At 39.5% G+C, this 19684-nt stretch overlaps 1 protein-coding gene across 1 annotated transcript in view; it reads right to left on the bottom strand.

Annotated features, from left to right (window-relative positions):
* Positions 1-4785: 4785 nt before the first annotated feature.
* Positions 4786-19684, bottom strand: part of LOC119838992 (metal transporter CNNM4-like) — a 36355-nt gene continuing 21456 nt past the window's right edge. The window contains exons 7-16 of the mRNA XM_038365160.1: positions 19073-19244; positions 17185-17376; positions 16564-16710; positions 15263-15403; positions 14505-14644; positions 13509-13635; positions 12523-12652; positions 11634-11730; positions 5898-5960; positions 4786-5009 (exon numbers count right to left, since the gene is read on the bottom strand). Of these exons, the coding sequence (XP_038221088.1) occupies positions 4890-5009; positions 5898-5960; positions 11634-11730; positions 12523-12652; positions 13509-13635; positions 14505-14644; positions 15263-15403; positions 16564-16710; positions 17185-17376; positions 19073-19244 (1329 nt within the window). The 3' untranslated portion in view covers positions 4786-4889. The remainder of the gene's footprint in view (positions 5010-5897; positions 5961-11633; positions 11731-12522; positions 12653-13508; positions 13636-14504; positions 14645-15262; positions 15404-16563; positions 16711-17184; positions 17377-19072; positions 19245-19684) is intronic.

Here is a 19684-nt window from a genome sequence, read left to right as displayed (position 1 = left end):
TATTTTAATCGCCCAATACCCACGTGCGACGCTATGGCCGATCCTGATGTAGGCGGGGGCCCGCCTATATATATATTAAGATTATAGAGCTGATGAGTTTCGTTTGTTTGTTGTTAAAAGCGCTAATATCAGGAACTACTAATCCGATATGAAAAATGATTTCAGTGTTAGACTGTCCATTTATCGAGCTTTTCTCGATAAATGGACAGACTATAGGATATCACGCTCAGGTCAATAAGAGTGGAGTACCAATGAAGAATGATTCAAAAAAAGGATTTTTTTTTCTATTAAGAGCCGATTCAAAGTTGCTATTCCACGGAGAAAGTCGCGGGCGTAAACTAGTTACGTAAAACTTTCATCTATATCTATCTATATATATATACATAAATGAAACCCGTTTTCCTTGGTCACGGCATCACGCGTAAATGGTTGGACCGATTTCACTAATTCTTTTTTTGTTGTATTTGTTATAATTAGGAGAAGGTTCTTAAGGAAAAAAATATTAAGAAAATCTCTCAGAAATATTGAAAAATGTATATTAAATTTTGCATATTTTAAAAAACGCGAGTAACAAATGTCAATGTCATTCACAGTCATAGATTATAAATAAAGTAGTGCATCATTGCAATGCTAAGGCGGTACGAAGTTCGCCGGGTCAGTAGTAAATAATAAGAAACCCAATAGAAATTAGAATTACATAAATAAAACACCAAATTGTCCAACATATATCATTTATTTCAATAAAAACATTACACGTATTATACAATCATTTATAAATGCCTAAGTACATAGCAATTTGGCGATAAATCCTTCTACCCTAATAAAAAAAAAACAGGCGGTTTAAAAAAAAAAAGGCTACGTAACTATAAATTATGAAGCAATCACAGTACATCTAATATACGAAATTGAACACGTTAAAACCGATTTAAAACAGCTTTATTTCACACCCTTTAAAAATTTTACAATAGTAAAAAAACAATGTTGACAGAATGAAAAAAAAAATATATTGACAAAATTTCTGGTATCTTATTAGAATCCTCTCTGTAAAAAAAAAAACTGTTTTTTAATCGTAATTTGTTATCCACTCTCATAAATCCGTCCCCTTCTTCCATTATGGCAATAATTTTCAACTATTTGCCAGCGACATAAAACCATTTTAACACGTTCATTTTCGAAAAAGTTGCAAAAAAACACACACAACACAATACCATTTATATTAAAATAAATTTATACAAGTCATTTTTAATTTCAATAATTTCAATACTATTCTAATTCTTTTGAGGTAATACGAAAAGGTCACGCCATATAATTATTCATATTAAGCATATGTCACAGCACATCACCTTAATCAGCCATTCAATTAATAGCCTAGCCTCTTTATTAAATGGCGAATGTGCATTTGCCTGTATTACCCATTCGAGCCATTCGATAAAACAGATGTTAAAACATTTTTATTTGTTTCTCTCAAAACAGATTTAAATCCATAGCATTTAACTACTTGCCTAGGCCACTCATTAAAATCTAAATCGACTTTGCCTCTTCCCGGTACAATCCACACATTTACCTATTTCATACACAAAACGTTTTATCTTGAGGCAACAATATTACTTCTAGTTTCTATTTAACTTAACTCGCTTTTATAACCAAAAAGTATGCAGAAAGGAATTAAGACTCTTTAAAAGGGTAACTATGGAGTTTCTTGCCGAGTCTTCTCGATAGAAGCGACCTTCCGAATCGGTGGTAATTTAAGAAAAATGGCTTTTCAACACGTTTTAAAGTTTATGTGAATTGTAAAATATCAACTTGAGGACTATTTGAGTTTAAAAAATTATTGCGTTGTAGTTTTGACAGCGTTACGATGAATTTAGGTGATTGTAGAAATTAATATTTGAATGATGTCTGTTAGTGAATTAAATGTTACATTAAACGATGCGGCTGGATATCATTCGGGCCGTGAATTAAAGGTCGGCGTTTATTTAACTGCCTAGGCGCTTGATTAAATGGCTGATTAAGCCAATTGGCTGCGACACATGCACGCTGAAAAATTGGGTGAATATAATTATAAGAAATTATATTATTTTTATTGTCGTTGTACTTCACCAGAATTATTATTAAGTTTAAGTTAAGTCTAAATAGGCCATCGTTATGAGATCTAGGTCTAAAAATCTAGGGCTGTCACCTTCATTATTAAATAAAAAGTATAAGAGATAACTATACATGTCTCGTTTTGTCTTATGGACAGTTCTTTGGCTAGAGCGAGACGGATTGATTATAATAGGTACTAATTTTTTATTATATTTTGGCGTCTTAAGTGTTTTTATTTGTTAAATTAATAATAATATAATTTTTGATTTTTTAATTGATAAAGGAATAGAAATCCCAGATTTCTATCAATATACGCATGTTTGTATTTTTATTTTCGAATTATCTTCATTTTTCATTCAATAATGTCAAAAAATATTGGAAATTATATTCGTAATACGTTTCAATAAAGATAATATAAATAAAAAACTATTGGTTGACAACCCTAGTTTAAAACGAAGGATGAATGATTAAGAAATCACTAACTTGTATACTAATAGGTACACTAATAGGTTTTAACTAAAATTAGGGCTACCACTCGGATTTCGGGATTTCGGAGAAATTTTCGAAGACATTGCCACATTTCAACCGCCTTGAACGGCTGTGCATTAAATTATTTTGATTTAATTTTACACATGATTAAGTCATTAGTTTCAAAGAGAGGTAAAGTGATTGTATATATATAATGCTAGCGGATTTTGGTTAGTGTTGAAGACACGACAAGAGAAGAGATAGTAGTATACTTCCTTTAATCAGTCTTACCACAGAATGACAATTAACAGACTCTGCCCCAAATAGGACTTATATTTAATCAGTTGGGGCATGGGGCAGTTTTGCACACGTTTCAATGATCTCATAAAGTGCCTTTGATATGTTTGTACTTTGATCAAACTACACAAATCAAACTCGGGTATTCATCATCATCATCATCAGCCCATATATGTTCCCACTGCTGGGACACAGGCCTCCTATGAGGGTTCAGGCCATCACCCACCACGCTAGCAAAGTGCGGGTTGGCAGATGTCACATGTCGTCAAACTTTTAATTATCGGACATGCCGGTTTCCCCATCATGTATTGTAGCAGTGGTGATTTATCCACATGTGCAGAAAAAATGAAAAATCAATTCATTTCTTGCACGCTCGCCCGATCTCGAACCCCCGACTTATCGATTTTAACTCCGAGATCCACACCACTGAGCCACCACTGCTTTTTAAAATTACGGTTTTAACATTATTTTCTTTTGTGAATTGGGTAAAAATAAATCTTAACATCGCAGGTTTGTAATCCCGTACAACGGATCGCATTGCTTAAGTGCGAAAGAGACGCTTCGCATTGACATAGGAGCGAAAGAGATAGATTATAGCGGGTACGTAATTCTCTATTCATTATAATTCATTATTTATTGAAATGAAATGTAATTAAGTTAATTCATTTGTTAGAATTGTGGTTACAAAGTTTTTATAAAAATATATTCATGGGTTGACTGACAGAAATCGCCCAGAGAGATAAGTCGGCCTTACTTACTATTTTTGTGTCTTTCGTGTGGTAAGACAATAATGCGCTAATGGCACAATATAATTAATTAATGGAAAATTATTACTTTGCATGGGGGATGATGTAAATTCTTTTTAGGCTTCCAATTTTATTTTACAAATAAAAAGAAATAATTAAATGGATGTATTTACAATTAAATTGTATGTATGATATCGGTTTCCAGATCCCCCACTTCTGTGGAGGTGTGTAGTGTGACATTAAGTCTGTGCAAGCCCAAAGTTAAAGAACCCGCATTAATAAATTATTATTATTATAATGAAAAAAAACCGTAAATACTAATCATAAATAATGTTAACGTATGAAATACTTTTGAAAATATCCTCTAATTATTATCATTTTTTTGCTTCAAATAATTGTGGGCAGTTCCATAAGAATTTCATATGAAGTGCACCTAAAACTATAAAACAGTGCATCTCTTTCTAATACTTCAACGCCCCCTGCGTTAGAGAGAGACGAATATATCTTAAATAGTTACGCATCAATTCGGACGAAATCGTAAACTTCATAGACAGAACATTTATAATAGATAATGTTTATTTATAAAAAAGAGACAGAGATACTGTGCGGCCATTATCTGTCCCTTTTCCACACAAAACTATATGAAAAATATGACTTCTCAATCGTAGAAAAAGACAAAAAACAGTAGCTCTGTCTCCCTCGCACATTTCATAAAGATACAATTTTAATAACAAACTAAATAGTAATTATTAAACTATTTTTGTAAGTTGGATAAATTAAGTAGTGAACTTTAAGTTATCTATGACTGAATTAAGTTAATATTAAGTACAGAGATTCGTTTTAATTGTACATGACTACTATAAACTGTCGATTTATTTTAGGTGGGGGTATCTTCTATCAAATCGTTCATACTGTAACGAAGTATCTCACTATATTTTTTCTAATATCCTGGTCTCTACATAGAGCGTAAGACAATAAATAGAAAATTATAGGAAGCTATCTTTGAGAATTATAACCATAATTTTCCATCCCCTACCATCCCTCCCACCTTGCCCATATTTTTATACGTTTCGAGGTTACACTTTTTCGTCCCTTGCGCATAATCTTTCATACCTATATTACTTCCATGACTTTATAAGGAAATTGTATATCCCCTACTAGTTCTCAATCCCCCTCCCCCCTTCATCCGACAATATTCACTACGCCAAACCTCTCCCGTTTGTGGGCATCCCACTCCCCGCCTATCCAACGTACATCCACTCAACTCCCCCCCCCGCTTTCCTTCCAGATCCGCTAGTGCTCCTTAAGCAACTTCTCCTGCTCGTCCGCCCTCGCGCCGAACGCATCCCCGTTCCGCTCGGGCGAGCTTCGCGGCAGCGAGGAGCGAGCTGTCGGACACGGGTTCGGCGACACCTGCAACGTTGGTGACGTTTGGTGATAGTTTGGTGACGGTTTGGACCATTTTAAGATTGTAGGGTAGAAAATATTACATTACGTCTCGTCCGGTCTTAATATTCGGTGATAATGCCCTTGATAGCCTATTGGACACTTAGCGTAGAACCGAAGGGTCCTTGGCTCGATTCCCGGTGGGGACGCTCAAAGAAAAAGTCTCGGTCTGGCAGGACACAGGACTTGTCAACTACCATTCATACTATTCTATGTCCTTATTCAGGTATCAGTTTGATATCCTAGGAAATTTCACTTGGGTTGAGTGGTTTAAGCGTGAATAAGTGACAGACAGACAGATAGACAGGCCTTCTTTCACATTTATAATATTAGTTGGGATGTTAGCAAATATATTTGAAAAAAGTAGTGGAATAGAATTTATACTGACGTAGTTTTTTCAGAATTACTTTTTATGTACAAAATGAGAGTTTGTTATATGCATATATAAATAAATTCAATTTAAACAACTGCATCGTTATCACTTTTTAAAGTTAGTTGGTCAACACCATTGCACTAAGAAATAACATCTGTAAAGTCCAGTTACATCCTACCATTCCTACTAATATTATAAATGCGAAAGTTTGTAAGGATGTGTGTGTTTGTTGCTCTTTTACGCAAAAACTACTGAGCCGGTTGCAATGAAATTTTGTATGTAGATAGCTGGACAACTAGAATAACATATAGGCAACTTTTTATCCCGATATTCCTACGGGATAAGGACTTACGCGGGTGAAACCGCGGGGCAGCTAGTCATGATATAAAAGGTAATTAAAAAAAAGAACTTACGAAAAAAGGGACTTAAACCTATAATAAAAATAGATAGAGCACAAAATAACAGCTAAAAAGAGTTCATACCTGTCTCGACGGCGTTTTGTGTTCACCACTGATGCTTATATCTTCATCCACAGATTGCAATAACTAAACATACAGCGGGATTTAATCATCTATGAATACATTATTTTCTCAAAATACATTTATGACGCATTTCATTATAATAATTATCACCACAGGAAAGGAAAAGGTGTTTAGGAAGGAAATCGTGATTAAACGTTATAATATCTCAACAGATGGTCCTTCGAGACGGTTAGCCATCTATCTCCCAATAATATATCAAGAATCGTGGCCTCCCCGCGGCTTTCCGTACGAACACTATACGCTTACGTGCAAGAATCATTCCTCATACAAATTTCCATCACACTTATCTTTTCGCAACCTAATTCGGAAACAAACCCGATCGTCATCATCTTCTTCATCGACACTACAAACTTAACTCTATTCCTAACATCTCGTAACAGTAATATCCGAATTTATAATATCACTATAGATATACAAACAAATCAATAAAAACCGCTTTAACCTTCAAGTCTGATCCTTTTGCTCCAATAGCCTTATGATCCTGGTCAACTTGATCAGAATCAGTCTCTCCACGGCCCTCATGTTGATGTTGTACACATCTATATCACTGTCCATTTTACTCTCATCATCGGTGTCGCTTTTCAAATCGATCATCTTATCATCAATATCTTGGACCAGATCGCCAGTGTCCTCTATCATATTGGGATTGCTGTTTGGATGGAATGTTAGGAGAGATCGTTCTGTGTGGAACGTCGCTTTCTTTTTGGTACCTTAAGAGGGTGAGTGTTTTATGAAATTATGCTTGTAATTATATATTGACTTTAAAGACTATTTTCAGATAGAACGTGTAGTCGGTGCGCGTCAGAGCGCTAACCTGATGCGGCACGATGATGCTGAATTGTGTTATACGATATCAAATAGAGCAATAGAGCGACAACCCTCCAACACGCGCTAAGTACTCGTTTTATCTGACAAAAACGATTAGCGCGTAAAATTCGGCGTCATAGCGCTGCGTAAGATTAGCGCTCTGAGTCGCTCTAAGAACGCGACAAATCCAATAGTTATTCTGCTGTACAGATGGTAGACAGATGTAAGAAAAGTTTAGGAAATCTGGCCAGCCGTTCTGGAGTTTTGTGTGGTGTACGAATTTTGTTTCGTGATAACAGACATAGAATTTCTTTTTTTTTGTAACTATCAGCCAATCTATGGAAGAATGAAATGACTAAATATGCAGACATTTTCTAATGTGTATGCGTGGTGTAATAATGTTCGGAGAATCTTGCATACATGACTTTATTCAGACATCATAAACTATGTCATCATCTACAATTGAGGTTTTTTTTTTTTTTTTTTTTTATGTCACAGTCGGCAATGGAGCTGGTGGATCGCCTGATGGTAAGCGCTACCACCGCCCATGAACATTTATAGAGGCATAAGGTCCATTGCAAATCTTACGCCTCTACAAATGGATTGCCGACTTTTGGGAAGGGATTAAGGAAGGATTGGCGAGAGGAATAAAGGAAAGGACTGGGAAGGGTAAGGAAAAGGATATGGGCCTCCGGCTCCCCCACTCACCGAACGAAACACAGCAGAATGCTATTTCACGCCGGTCTTCTGTGGGGGTGTGGTACTTCCCCGGTGCGAGCTGGCCCAAATCGTGCCGAAGCGTGCTCGACTACCACATACAAAGGTGAATACTATATGGCTTTATATCACGCAATCAGTTAGAGTTATTTACTACAAAATTCCAGCTTGATCTCTATTTTTTTTATTCTATTATTTATTTATCAAATAATATATAGTATTTTACAAGTAGTTACTATTATGTCAGTTGGTTAGAAAGTTATTATTTATTGATTTACAGACGTATTTCACCGGAAATTGCTAAAAACCAACTTTTTTTGAGAAATTTGGAAAGAATAGAAAAAAAATTGATCACGAGGCGGGATTCGAACCCGCGTTTTATGCCAAACCGTAGCAAGCCAGATTCGAATCCGTCCTCGTGATCAAATTTTTTCTATTCTTTAAAAATTTCTCATGTATAAAGCATTTCAATGATATAAAACTAAAAGTTAAATCCAACCTTTTTTATCAAGATCATCGATTGAACCAACGTTGGCCGTACTCTGTCCGTTCGCGTCTTTGTTCCAATACTGTAACTTCAAGGAGCACTTATCCTGCGACATAGAGCCCGAATGCTTTCTAGATAAATCGATATCCGACATTTTGGGCGACACAGAATTCACCGAAGCGCTCGTTTTGGACGTATTTGCTGGGCTCTCGGACTTGCCCAATCTGTTGGCCGTTAAATTGGCCAGGTTGGTCCAATGTTTTGACGTGTCGCTCGTTTGGCTGTTGGACTTTGCCATATTGGGTGTTTTCGTTCCATCTTTGGACGCATTCGTTGGGCTATCCTTTTTGACCACTTTATTTGACGCATTAGAACTTTTCTGATCGAGGTTTGGAGCATTTCGCGAACTGTCCCTCCTAGCCACCACATTGGACGAAGCGCTTGTCCAGTACTTCGACGTATTGGCGGTCTGGCTGTCCGACTTGGCGGACGCGTTCGACGCGTTGGCCGAAGCGCTGGTCCAATATTTGGACGTGCTGGCGGTCTGGCTCTCGGTCCTGCCAGCCTCTTTATTCGTCCACTGCTTGGACGTTTGGCTGTCCGACAGGGGCACATACAATTTTCGCGCCAACTTGTCCGCCAAGTACTTGGCGATGTACTCCTTGTCGCTGGACGTTGGCGAGGAATCGCCGGACGGTATGGTGTTCTGCGACAGTTGTTTGAATTCCATTGTGTTCGATCTTTGCAACTGCAAATTGTTCATTTCGCTTTTGATACGTTATTGGTTAATTTTTGCACAGCGGCGGTAGTTTTCTGTTATTTTCAGATGGTAATACTGTATTAAAAGGGAAATCATAAAGCAATGGCGGATGTAGACAAAGTATTTTATATACAGGTGTCCCGCCGATGGTAATAACAAACGATGATTACGGAGGAATATTAAACCACGTACAAAATTTCTTAGTTGAATTTATTTCTTAAAATCTATGTTTCTCTTAGCAATTCTCTGAATCTAAATACCGCTCCGCGAATATGGGCATCTTGCCCATACTACATAATTATATACTACTTACAACATACTAGGTACATGTAGCGTATGTGTGACACCCTGCATAAAAACTTAAATAAAATTGACAGATAAACCGGCATGTCCAAGTATCAATACTCATCGGAGGCCCGTGTTCCAGCAGTGGGAACACATACAAACTGATGATGATAAATTTTCTATTATTTTTTAAGTATCTAATCTGTGCTTTTAATAACAAGTGCTTTTTAATAGATTGGACGATTAGCTGTGGTTTCATATCAAATGACTACATCAATTATTACGCTTAGAATCGCGGTGTTTCTCTATTACGTGTATTAAATATCTAAGACTTACTAGACTTTCTGAAACACTACACACTGTCTATAGTAATTTTTAAACTACACCCTGTATATATACTAACTATACCGGTCTTTTACCAATTGACCGTTTATTTGCACTTTTAATTAAACCTACAGCCTGTATCATCTTCTACAACCACAATCAACCCAAGACCTTATTGTTTACTTATTTTTACTTTCGCAATTACTCCTTTGTTATCAATTGAATCATTGAATCACGCTCGCTGTTAAAGCGTTCGAAACGTCGGGTTAATAATATAATGAATAAATCGCGTTTAAAATCCTTAAAACGTTTTAAATTTATAAATGCGTAAAATCAAACACAAGAAAATACTACATTGAATTACTTACAAAGTTACACCCTGTATAACACGTTTCACGAACTACATCTTGTATTTAATTATTTTTCATAAACTACACCCTGTATCTATAAGCCTACTGACCATCTGTCTTTGATTTTAGCTGACTACATATTACAATTTTTTTTCCAAGTGACCCTCTACCCGAACTACTCGTTTAACTACACCCTGTATCAACACCTTTTATAAACTACACCCTGTACCTATTGACCAACTGACCATCCGTCTCTGATTTTACCAAACTACACTACCTTCTTTTTGAAGTGAAACTTCTTTAGAATCGTTGTGATTTCAAAGCTGGTGCAACGGAAAAAACGACAGGTGAGAGACACAAATACAAAAATGTGTAGAATGAAGCCGGCAAGAACGAGACAGAAGTATACATACTATTTTATATTATCGGCCTCTCCTCTTTGTTCCATACTTCGTTCTTTTGTCGATTTACTGAAGTTTCACTTCTATTGTGTGTGAATCGCACACACACCTTTTTTTATACTACCTTGCACTACCCTTATCAACTACACCCTATACCATTGACCTTATCAGGCTACATAATATAATATTTGTTGGCCAGGGACCATCTACTCAAATCACCTGTCAAATTACACCCTGCATGAACAAATTTCTCAACTCATACACACAACGTATGAATACAATATACCGAATTACTTATTAAACAACACCCTGTACAGGATTACATTTCTAAAACAGCCTGTACCATTACATTTCTCAAACAGCCTGTACCATTACATTTCTCAAACAGCCTGTACCATTACATTTCTCAAACAGCCTGTATCGTTACATTTCTCAAACATCCTATATCATTCAATATTGTAGACCTTATCGTTTCTGCCGTTACTCCGAATCGAACCCAGACTCTGCGAGGTGCGAACGCTCTGCAGTGTTTCACTGTTCGCGCTCAACATACCAACGTTCTGGAAATTGGTGGGATTTTATGGGAATAGTAGATGTGGGATGGTACATTTATACTAATGTTATAAAGCTGAAGAGTTCGTTTGTTTGAAGGCACTAATCTCAGAAACCACTGGTCCGATTTGAAAACTTTTTTCAATGTCAGATATTTTATGACCATTTATTGAGGAAGGCTCATATATAGCTATAGGCTATATATGTACCACGGGCGAAGCCAGAGCGGACCGCTAGTATAGGATAATAGATATGGGACAGTGGATATGGGATAATAGATCTGATGATAGCTTGAATTGATTTCTTGCATAAGCTTAGGTTGTGAGAAAAAAAACAATAAAAAGATTATGGAAACCCGATACATTTAAACAAATTAAATTATAATTAGAATCCGATTACCACACAAATAATCGGATAAATCGCGTTTAAAATCCGTTAAAAACTTAATTTTTAGTTTTATAGCATTGAAATGCTTTATAAATGAGAAATTTTGAAAGAATAGAAAAAATTTGATCACGAGGCAGGATTCGAACCGAGTGGCCGAGAGGCTAGGCGTTGCTACGGTTAGGCAAGATACGCAGGTTCGAATCCTGCCTCGTGATCAAATTTTTTCTATTCTTTCAAAATTTCTCATTTATAAAGCATTTCAATGCTATAAAACTAAAAATTAAATTTAACAAAGGCCGCGTTCCATCGATACAATATTGTAATCATTGAAATAATGTTTCGTATTGGTTGTGATGGTTCTTAATCATCTCAATAGATGGCGCGGGGTGCCCCTTAGGCACATGAAACCGAAAGAGTAGAAGAAATTCGATTACTGTGGCAGGATCACGGGTGGCCGAGAGGCTAGGCGTTGCTACGGTTAGGCAAGATACGCAGGTTCGAATCCTGCCTCGTGATCAAATTTTTTCTATTCTTTCAAAATTTCTCATCCGTTAAAAACTCTTAAATTTTGGTCAAAATTCAAACGGGACGGTATAATTCACGTACCTTATCAACTTCGGTGTCGAACTGCTCATTGGTAGCGCCCTTCGACAGCGCGCCCTTCTCCATGAGGGTAGCCCGTTTGGCCGCCAGGTAGAGGCTCCTGGGTGAACGTTTTACGAATTAACGCTTTTTAACCGACTCCAAAAAAGCAGGACGTTTTTGTGTCTAGTCTTATTAATTTATTTAAACACACATAGAACTTCAAAATCGATAAGTCGGGGTTCGAGACCGGGCGAGCGTACAGGAAATAAATTGATTTTTCAATTTATCTGCGCATCTGGATAACATCACCACTGCTTAAACGGTGAAGGAAAACATCGTGAGGAAACCGGCATGTCCAAGAATTAAAAGTTCGACGACATGTGACATCTGCCAACCCGCACTTGGCCAGCGTGGTGGATTATGGCCTGAACCCTCATAGGAGGCCTGTGTCCCAGCAGTGGGAACGTATATGGGCTGATGATGATGATGATGATGACATAGAAAAAGAGCACACAGAAACAAAACTAGTTGCAGTGGAGAAGTTCTCGAGTCGAGGGTAATTTTTTTGGCTTTGTCACCTAAGATCTGTCGCCTGTGACTGTGAACCGATTTTGATGATTCTATTTATATTGTTTCTGTTTGTTTGAATACGTACTAGACGGCTGGATCGTTTTACGGAAGTTTTCCGTGTGCCTTCGGAGTAAATCGAAAATGTTTCCATAGTTGTTAGGTTAGTAGGGGGGGGCTTAGGTTATTTTCGTTCAGGATTCGTTCTCCACGTTTGTGGCCCGTAATAGACGCCTGTGAAACAGCTTAAAAAAAAAAGGAAAACACACACACACACACACGCACACGCACGCGCGCACGCACACACGCACGCCCGCACGCACGCACACAAAACAGCACGGACCGTTTGACGGTGAGGTAGAAGAGCTCGGTGACGGCGCGCACGGAGTAGTCCGGCACGAACGTGTGGCGCAGCATCGAGTCCATGTTTATGTTCTGCAGGGAGCCCATCGCCGACGGCGTGGGGGACTCCGCTGGAACACAAGTAGACCGACACGTTAAATATATCTTAATATTTAAAAATCCTGTGTTATGATGTATGTTCCCAATGAACTCTTCACCAACTCAACCGATTTTGATAAATTTTAGCAAACAGAACAAAATATATATATACAGGATGTCCCACCGGTGGTGTGCTATGCCCGATACAGCTTATAGTTCTTCAAACGCTGATTAAGCTAAAAAATTCACATGAGATTCCCAACGTAGTTTTTTTTTTAAGGCAGAGGAAGCATAGGAGTACATTTACGCTCTTTTCTTATCTTCAGTGTCGTAATTGTTCGGGAACACCGTAGCTGGTAAATCTTTCCAATGCTTCACCGTACGCGGGAAGAAGTTGCGGGTGAAGCGTACGGTGGTGGACCGCCAACTACCGCCAGCCCCACCCTGATCGTGAACCTTACTATCTTAATTCAAAAGCACCTAAACATGATATACAGAACATCAGGCAGGTCCACCCAGGGGGACATAACAATCAACAAAGTGATTTCAATTTTTTTCCTCCAGTTTACATATATATTTATAATCATTATACATGTAGTGCAAAATTGAAAGAGATTCGACATATTATGTCTTTGAAGTACATGCATTTTTTTAAAGCCATTTGTCAATTTAAAAGAGACTACATACATCCGATTGCTACATAGTCCCTCCAGGGGGTGCACACACTTACCCAGCCCCATATACTACATGAAAGCACTTTAGTGTCTCAATATTAAAGCACCATAAATTCCTTAAACTATCAATCCCAGGGGTACAGCACACAGACAGGTCGTCAATTGATTTCACCCAGATACACACACAGTCCCCCCAGGGGGTGCACACACTCACCCAGCCCCACGTTCTGCGTGAGCGCCTGCACGCCGAAGTACGTGAAGGGCCCCGCCTCGAACACGAGGTTCTCGCGCCCCACCGTCACCTCCACGCGCCCCTCCAGGATCAGCACGAAGTAGTCCACCTAGGGAGGGGCGGGAGGGGGGGTCCACACGTTAGTTAAAATAATTGCCTTAATAAATTAGTTATAGCAATAACCGAGATTTTTTTTTTAAGAATAAAAAACGAGGCGGGTTTCGAACCCACGTCAATGGCCGCACCATGGCAACGCCTGACCTCTCGGTCACACGTGATCCCATCTCAGCAATCGAATCTCTTCTACTCTTTCAGTTTTCTGTGCTTAAGGAACACCCCACGCTATCCATTGAGATGATCATAAACCATCTCAACCAATATGATATACTAGCGGTCCGCCCCGGCTTCGCCCGTGGTACATATATAGCCTATAGCCTTACTCAATAAATGGGCTATCTAACACTGAAAGAATTTTTCAAATCGGACCAGTAGCTCCTGAGATTAGTGCGTTCAAACAAAGAAACAAACAAACTCTGTATCGACGGAACGCGACCTTTGTCGAATTTAATTTATAGTTTTTTAGTATCCAAATGCTCTATAAATGAGAAATTTAGAAGAAATGGAATAATAATATAATCTATTCTATTCTTAAAGTCACAGAGCGGGTACTGTTATTGTCTATGGTTAATATTGCTACAGTTTAGTAACCATAGACAATAGCTGTTTATATTATGGGTTCACCTAGGGGCGGACAACTCTGTTCATAATAACAGGTATTTAATTAGACACAGTTATAAAACGCCCAAAAATCACCCCGTTTCTCTCCCCACTCGAACACCCAAGTGTTTATATCCTTCTTTTAACTATGCATGAATAAACCAAAAATTACTTCCAAGTACTTTACTACTAACTACCCTCAAAACACCGAAAAATTTCCTCTCCCCCCTCCCCCCTCACACTTTCCCCAAGCCAACTCACCGGCTTCCCCTGCTGGAACACGTACGTGTTGACGTCCTTCTTCGTCTTCCCCTTCACCTTGATGTGGTGGATCACGTCCTGCTTCAGCAGCCGGCGGAGCACCGTCTCCGAGACGGTGTCTGGTTTGAACGCGTCCACACCTGTTTGGGATGATGAGTGGTGATGATAATGATGATGATGGTGATGTGTTCAAATTAATTTTTACTGGTTTTTGGACTAACGGGGGTAAACCAGGACCCTGTTACTAAAGCTGTTATCTGACTGTCTGTCCGTCTGTTCGTCTGTCACCTTATAAACCTTGACATTCAGACAGTTTAATTTTTTCATAGATGACGTGTTTAAGTCGTCGCTGAATTAAGGAGCAATATTTAAAATTGAGGTTAAACAACGTTCGGTACGATCTTAAATCGGATGGGTGACGTATTCGTGTCAGTTGCTCTTTAGTTTATTTGTACGGATTCGTCCGATTGTCACCACTTACACTCGACCGGTATTTTGTAAAATAAAATACCGGTCGAGTGTAATATATATAAAATATAAAACAGTATGTATATTTCTGTCTCACTCTTTGCCGGCTTCATTCTACACATTTCTGCATCTGTGTCTTTTACCTGTCGTTTCTTCCGTTGCATCAGCTTTGAAATTACAACGAAATTCTAAAGAAGTTTCACTTAAAAAAAAAAAATAAAAAAACGATCTCTAATATTTCTAAAGTTCCCGAGGTGACCGCGCGCAAACGCACAAACGCACAAACTCACTAGTGCTGAGGAACTGGAAGGTGGCGAGCGTCAGCTGCGGCGAGATGTGTATCCGGCGCCGCTCGTGCCGCTCCGCGAACGCGGCGAAGTCCTGCAGCTTGTGCTGCGGCCGGTTGCGCCGCCGCTTCGTGCGGTTGTCCACTGCGGGAGGGCAGCGGGGGGGCAGCGGGGGGGGCAGCGGGAGGGGAGCGGGTGGATGGGGGGGAGGAGGAGGTTGTAATTAATTAATTGACTATCCCAACGTGTTGTCGGATTCATCAGCTATACAGGGTGTCCCAGCGACGGAGTTTACTAGCTGTTGCCAGCGGCTTCGCCCGCACAGTCCGGACAAATTTCCATGGTAAAAACTCTCATGCCCTATGTCATGCCAATTGAGGGTAGAATTTGTCGAAACCCTTTCAGCGGAGGCCTACGTCATAACATCTATTTAGATGCCTAATTCCAGTCCGTTCATCCGTTCTGTAGTTTGGGCTGTGCGTTGATAGATCACTATGTCAGTCAGTCACCTTTGAGTTATATAATATACTAGCGGTCTGCCCCGGCTTCGCCCGTGGCACATATATAGCCTTCCTCAATAAATGGGCTACCTAACACTGAAAGAATTTTATAAAAAATCGGACCACTAGTTCCTGAGATTAGTGCGTTCAAACAAACAAACAAACTAACAAACTCTTCGAATTTATAATATTAGTATAGATATTTAGATTATACGCTGATAACGTTAAAAAATACTTCAAAAAAATCACCCATGCATTTTTTTTTTTTTACAATTCCATGAATCCTTAAAAACTCCACGTGCACCACCCCTAACTGGCCACCCGTCCACTTTTCCCATCCGCACACACATCTTCGTTTAAGATGAAACAACCAGCTGCGCCCCGTAAGTCCGTATCCCGTAGGAATATCGGGATAAATAATTGCCCATATGTTATTCCACTTGTCCAGCTGTCTACGTACCAAATTTCATTGCAATCGGTTCAGTAGTTTTTGCGTGAAAGAGCAACAAGAGAACCATTTCCTCACCCTTCCCAGTGCTTTCCTTTATTTCCTCTCGCCAATCTTGTCTAAATCCCTTCCCAATTTAAGGTCGGCAATCCATTTGTAGAGGCGTAAGGTCTGCAAATGGACCTTATATCTCTCCAAATGTTCACGGGCGGTGGTAGCGCTTACCATCAGCCGACCCACCAGCTCCATTGCCGCATCAATATGCAGCATCTATTGCTGACCCTACGTCAATAGCTGACCAAGTGACACCATGTCACGTCACGTCACGTCACGTCACGTCAGGTCACGCCACTCACGGAACACGTCCGTCTCGTCCACGATCTCCGCCTGTATCATCTCCTCGATGACGTCCTCCAGCGTCACCAGGCCGACGGTCTCGTAGAACGGGTCGCCCTCGCCCTCGCTGTTGATGCGGTGCACGAACGCCATGTGCCCCTTGTGACCTGGTCGAGTTGGGTGAAAGAATTGTGATTAATTTTAAAATTTTTATTAAAGTCCTATTTCCTATCCTACTAATCCTACTATCTTACTTATCCTGCTTATATTATAAATGCGAAAGTTCGTAAGATTTGCTTATAAAAATGTGACAGACTGTGATAAGACCCCAAAAAAAAAACACATTTTTGGATGGCCTCTATGCAATTCATGTGATGTAGTTTTTGGATGGCCTCTAGGCGGATGTTTGACCACAATCCAATCTGATGGGAAGCGGAAATGTCCTCTACTTGTTGGTGCACGTCAACCTCGAAGGTGCGTTTTAACCCTGGCTTGGAGAGGTGCACGTTCTATCGCTCAGGAAAAATATTGGCTGGCAGGGAATTCCATCGCTTACCCGTTTGGATAATGAAGACTCGAGGTCTCGAAGGACCACCGCTTATTTACGTATATACCTCCCGCCCTCCCCCGCCTCAACTCACCGTCCTTGAACTGCTTGAACATCACGTCCAGGGTGACGTCCTCGAAGACGAAGTTGCACGGGTTCTGGTAGTACTGGCAGAGCGTGCGCAGCGGCGTGTTGTCGTCCGGGTCCACGAACGCCAGATCCTTGATGAACAGCACCGTCACTATGTTGCCGCGGTGCCCCTCGTACACGGGGATGCGGGAGTAGCCTGCGCGAGGGTGTGTAGACCAATTATGATATTCGTGTTTGAGATGATTTTTTATGTTACAGCCGCTGGCCCGTATGAATTTTCTCACATTTCCCTTCTTTATAGTCGTCAATTCTTTCCTTTTTCCTTTCCCCTTTAAGAGCGGGCAGCGCGTTCGCAGAGTTAGTGCCTCTGCGAATGTTGCGAATGTTCATGGGCGCTGCTGATCGCATACCATCAGGCGAACCACCAGCTCAGACTGTAATGTATGTGATGACATACATTACAGTCTAATGAAAAATAATGCAAAAATTGCGAGCACGTGTTACGAATCACAATATTTCGACAATTTGCAATCCCGCTAGTCCTATCCTACTAATATTATAAATGCGAAAGTTTGTAAGGATGTGTGTATTTGTTGCTGTTTCACGCAAAAACTACTCAACCGATTGCAATGAAATTTGGTACGTAGACAGCTGGACAACTGGAATAACATATAGGCAACTTTTATCCCGATATTCTTACGGGATACGGAGTGACGCGGTTGAAACCGCGGGGCGCAGCTAGTTATATTATAATATAACGGTTTTTACCAACTTACGGCTACGAGAAGCGTATTTTTTTTGTTCGCCTGTTTATTTTAGTTTCAATTTTATGCCCCAAATAATATAAATAATAACTCACATCAAGATAGATACTTGGCCAACATAAACGAACTTTTTATGATAAGTTTCCATCTAGTCTCGTAATAAAATTTGATCAGTCGATGGATCGCGTAAAACTAGATGGGGCAGGTACGCTCGCTGTATACCTAACGATTCGGGTAAATATATATAATATAATAAAATACATAGATGATAAATTTTGAATAGAATAGAAAAATTTGACCACGAGGCGGGATTCGAACCCGCGTTTTTTGCCAAACAGTAGCAACGAATTAGTTCACCACCAAGAATTAGTAAATAAATCTACCAGAAACGCCAAGCGCTATGCGCCAACTGCACACAAAACGGAGATCCGACACGGTCGCCACATCCAGTTACCACAACATCCGCGTTCAACTCGAACGCCATAAATCTATGTTTATCCGAAGGGCACCGCTGGAATGGTTCCAAAACTCATCCGAAATCATCTATACATAGATGAGACGTGAGAGTGTTAGTATATGACAATCTATTGGTATGTTTGGTTGGAAGGTGTAATTGTTAAGCAGTGGTGGTTCAGTGGTGAGGACCTCGAACTTAAAATGACGATAAGTCGCGGTTCGAGCCGTTCCGCCAGAACAAAAAAAAGTGAAGTCCCGTGTCTCCTAGTATTGGGTATGAGGCAGATGATATACATCTGTTTCACTGATCGATTTTCTTTATGGAGAAGTAGGTGATCAGCCTTCTGTGTTCTGCCAGACCGGGCAATATTCTCCTGTGCGTCCCCACCGGGAATAGAACGCAGAACGAGGGACAGTTCTACGCTCACGCGTTAACCACTACACCATAGACGTAGTCACCGCCAGAATAAGACCAACAAATAAACCCTCATCCCCCACACCCACCAGACCTGTTCACACTTCTCTTGAAGACCTCCAGATTGTACCCGTCGGGGAACACAGACTCAGGAAGCATGTTCCAATCCCTTGCTGTTCGAATAGAGAATGCAAATCAAAAATCCACTAGAAAGAGATCAAAGCATCGCATTTCCTCCTTTTTCCCCCAACACTCACCAGACTTGATGATCTCGGACATCGTCTCGAAGTCCAGTATGGATGTGATCGGCAGCATGAACACGTCCTCCAGCTTGGTCATCACGCTGGAGACGGTCTTCTTGCGCAGCTCGAGCGCACCGGATATTATGTTCACCTCGTCCTTGTCGAGGTCGTTCACGTCTGTTGTCACCTGGCGGGTAGGGGGGGCAAAAGGGATAAATGTAATAGGGGCAAAAAAAATAAAAAATAAATTATTATAAAAATGTTTCATTTCTTGTATAAATAGATAGACTTTTTAGTTTTTAGCTTGTTATCGTTTCTATGAGCTAAACGGGGCAAAACAAGTTATAAGAAATACACAGTCATTTTTTAATGAAAAAAATTACTCTCCTTCTAAAGCAAAAATTAAAATATACTTAATAGCTTTGCTATACATAGAGAAAGAAACCAATTACAAAAAAAAAAGAAACACAATAATCAAGACTAGATACTAGAAGAAAAAAATTACCGTTTCGTTTTTCACATACTTCGTACTAAAGTATAAAATATATTTTAATAATAATAGTTTAAAAAAACTAAAAAACACGCTTTAACAAAAATCATATTTTGCAAATTGAAAAATGGAATAAT

The sequence above is a fragment of the Zerene cesonia genome, unplaced genomic scaffold (genome assembly GCF_012273895.1).
Source record: "Zerene cesonia ecotype Mississippi unplaced genomic scaffold, Zerene_cesonia_1.1 Zces_u007, whole genome shotgun sequence".
Lineage (NCBI taxonomy): Eukaryota > Metazoa > Arthropoda > Insecta > Lepidoptera > Pieridae > Zerene > Zerene cesonia.
This window is presented reverse-complemented; position numbering and strand designations above follow the sequence as displayed.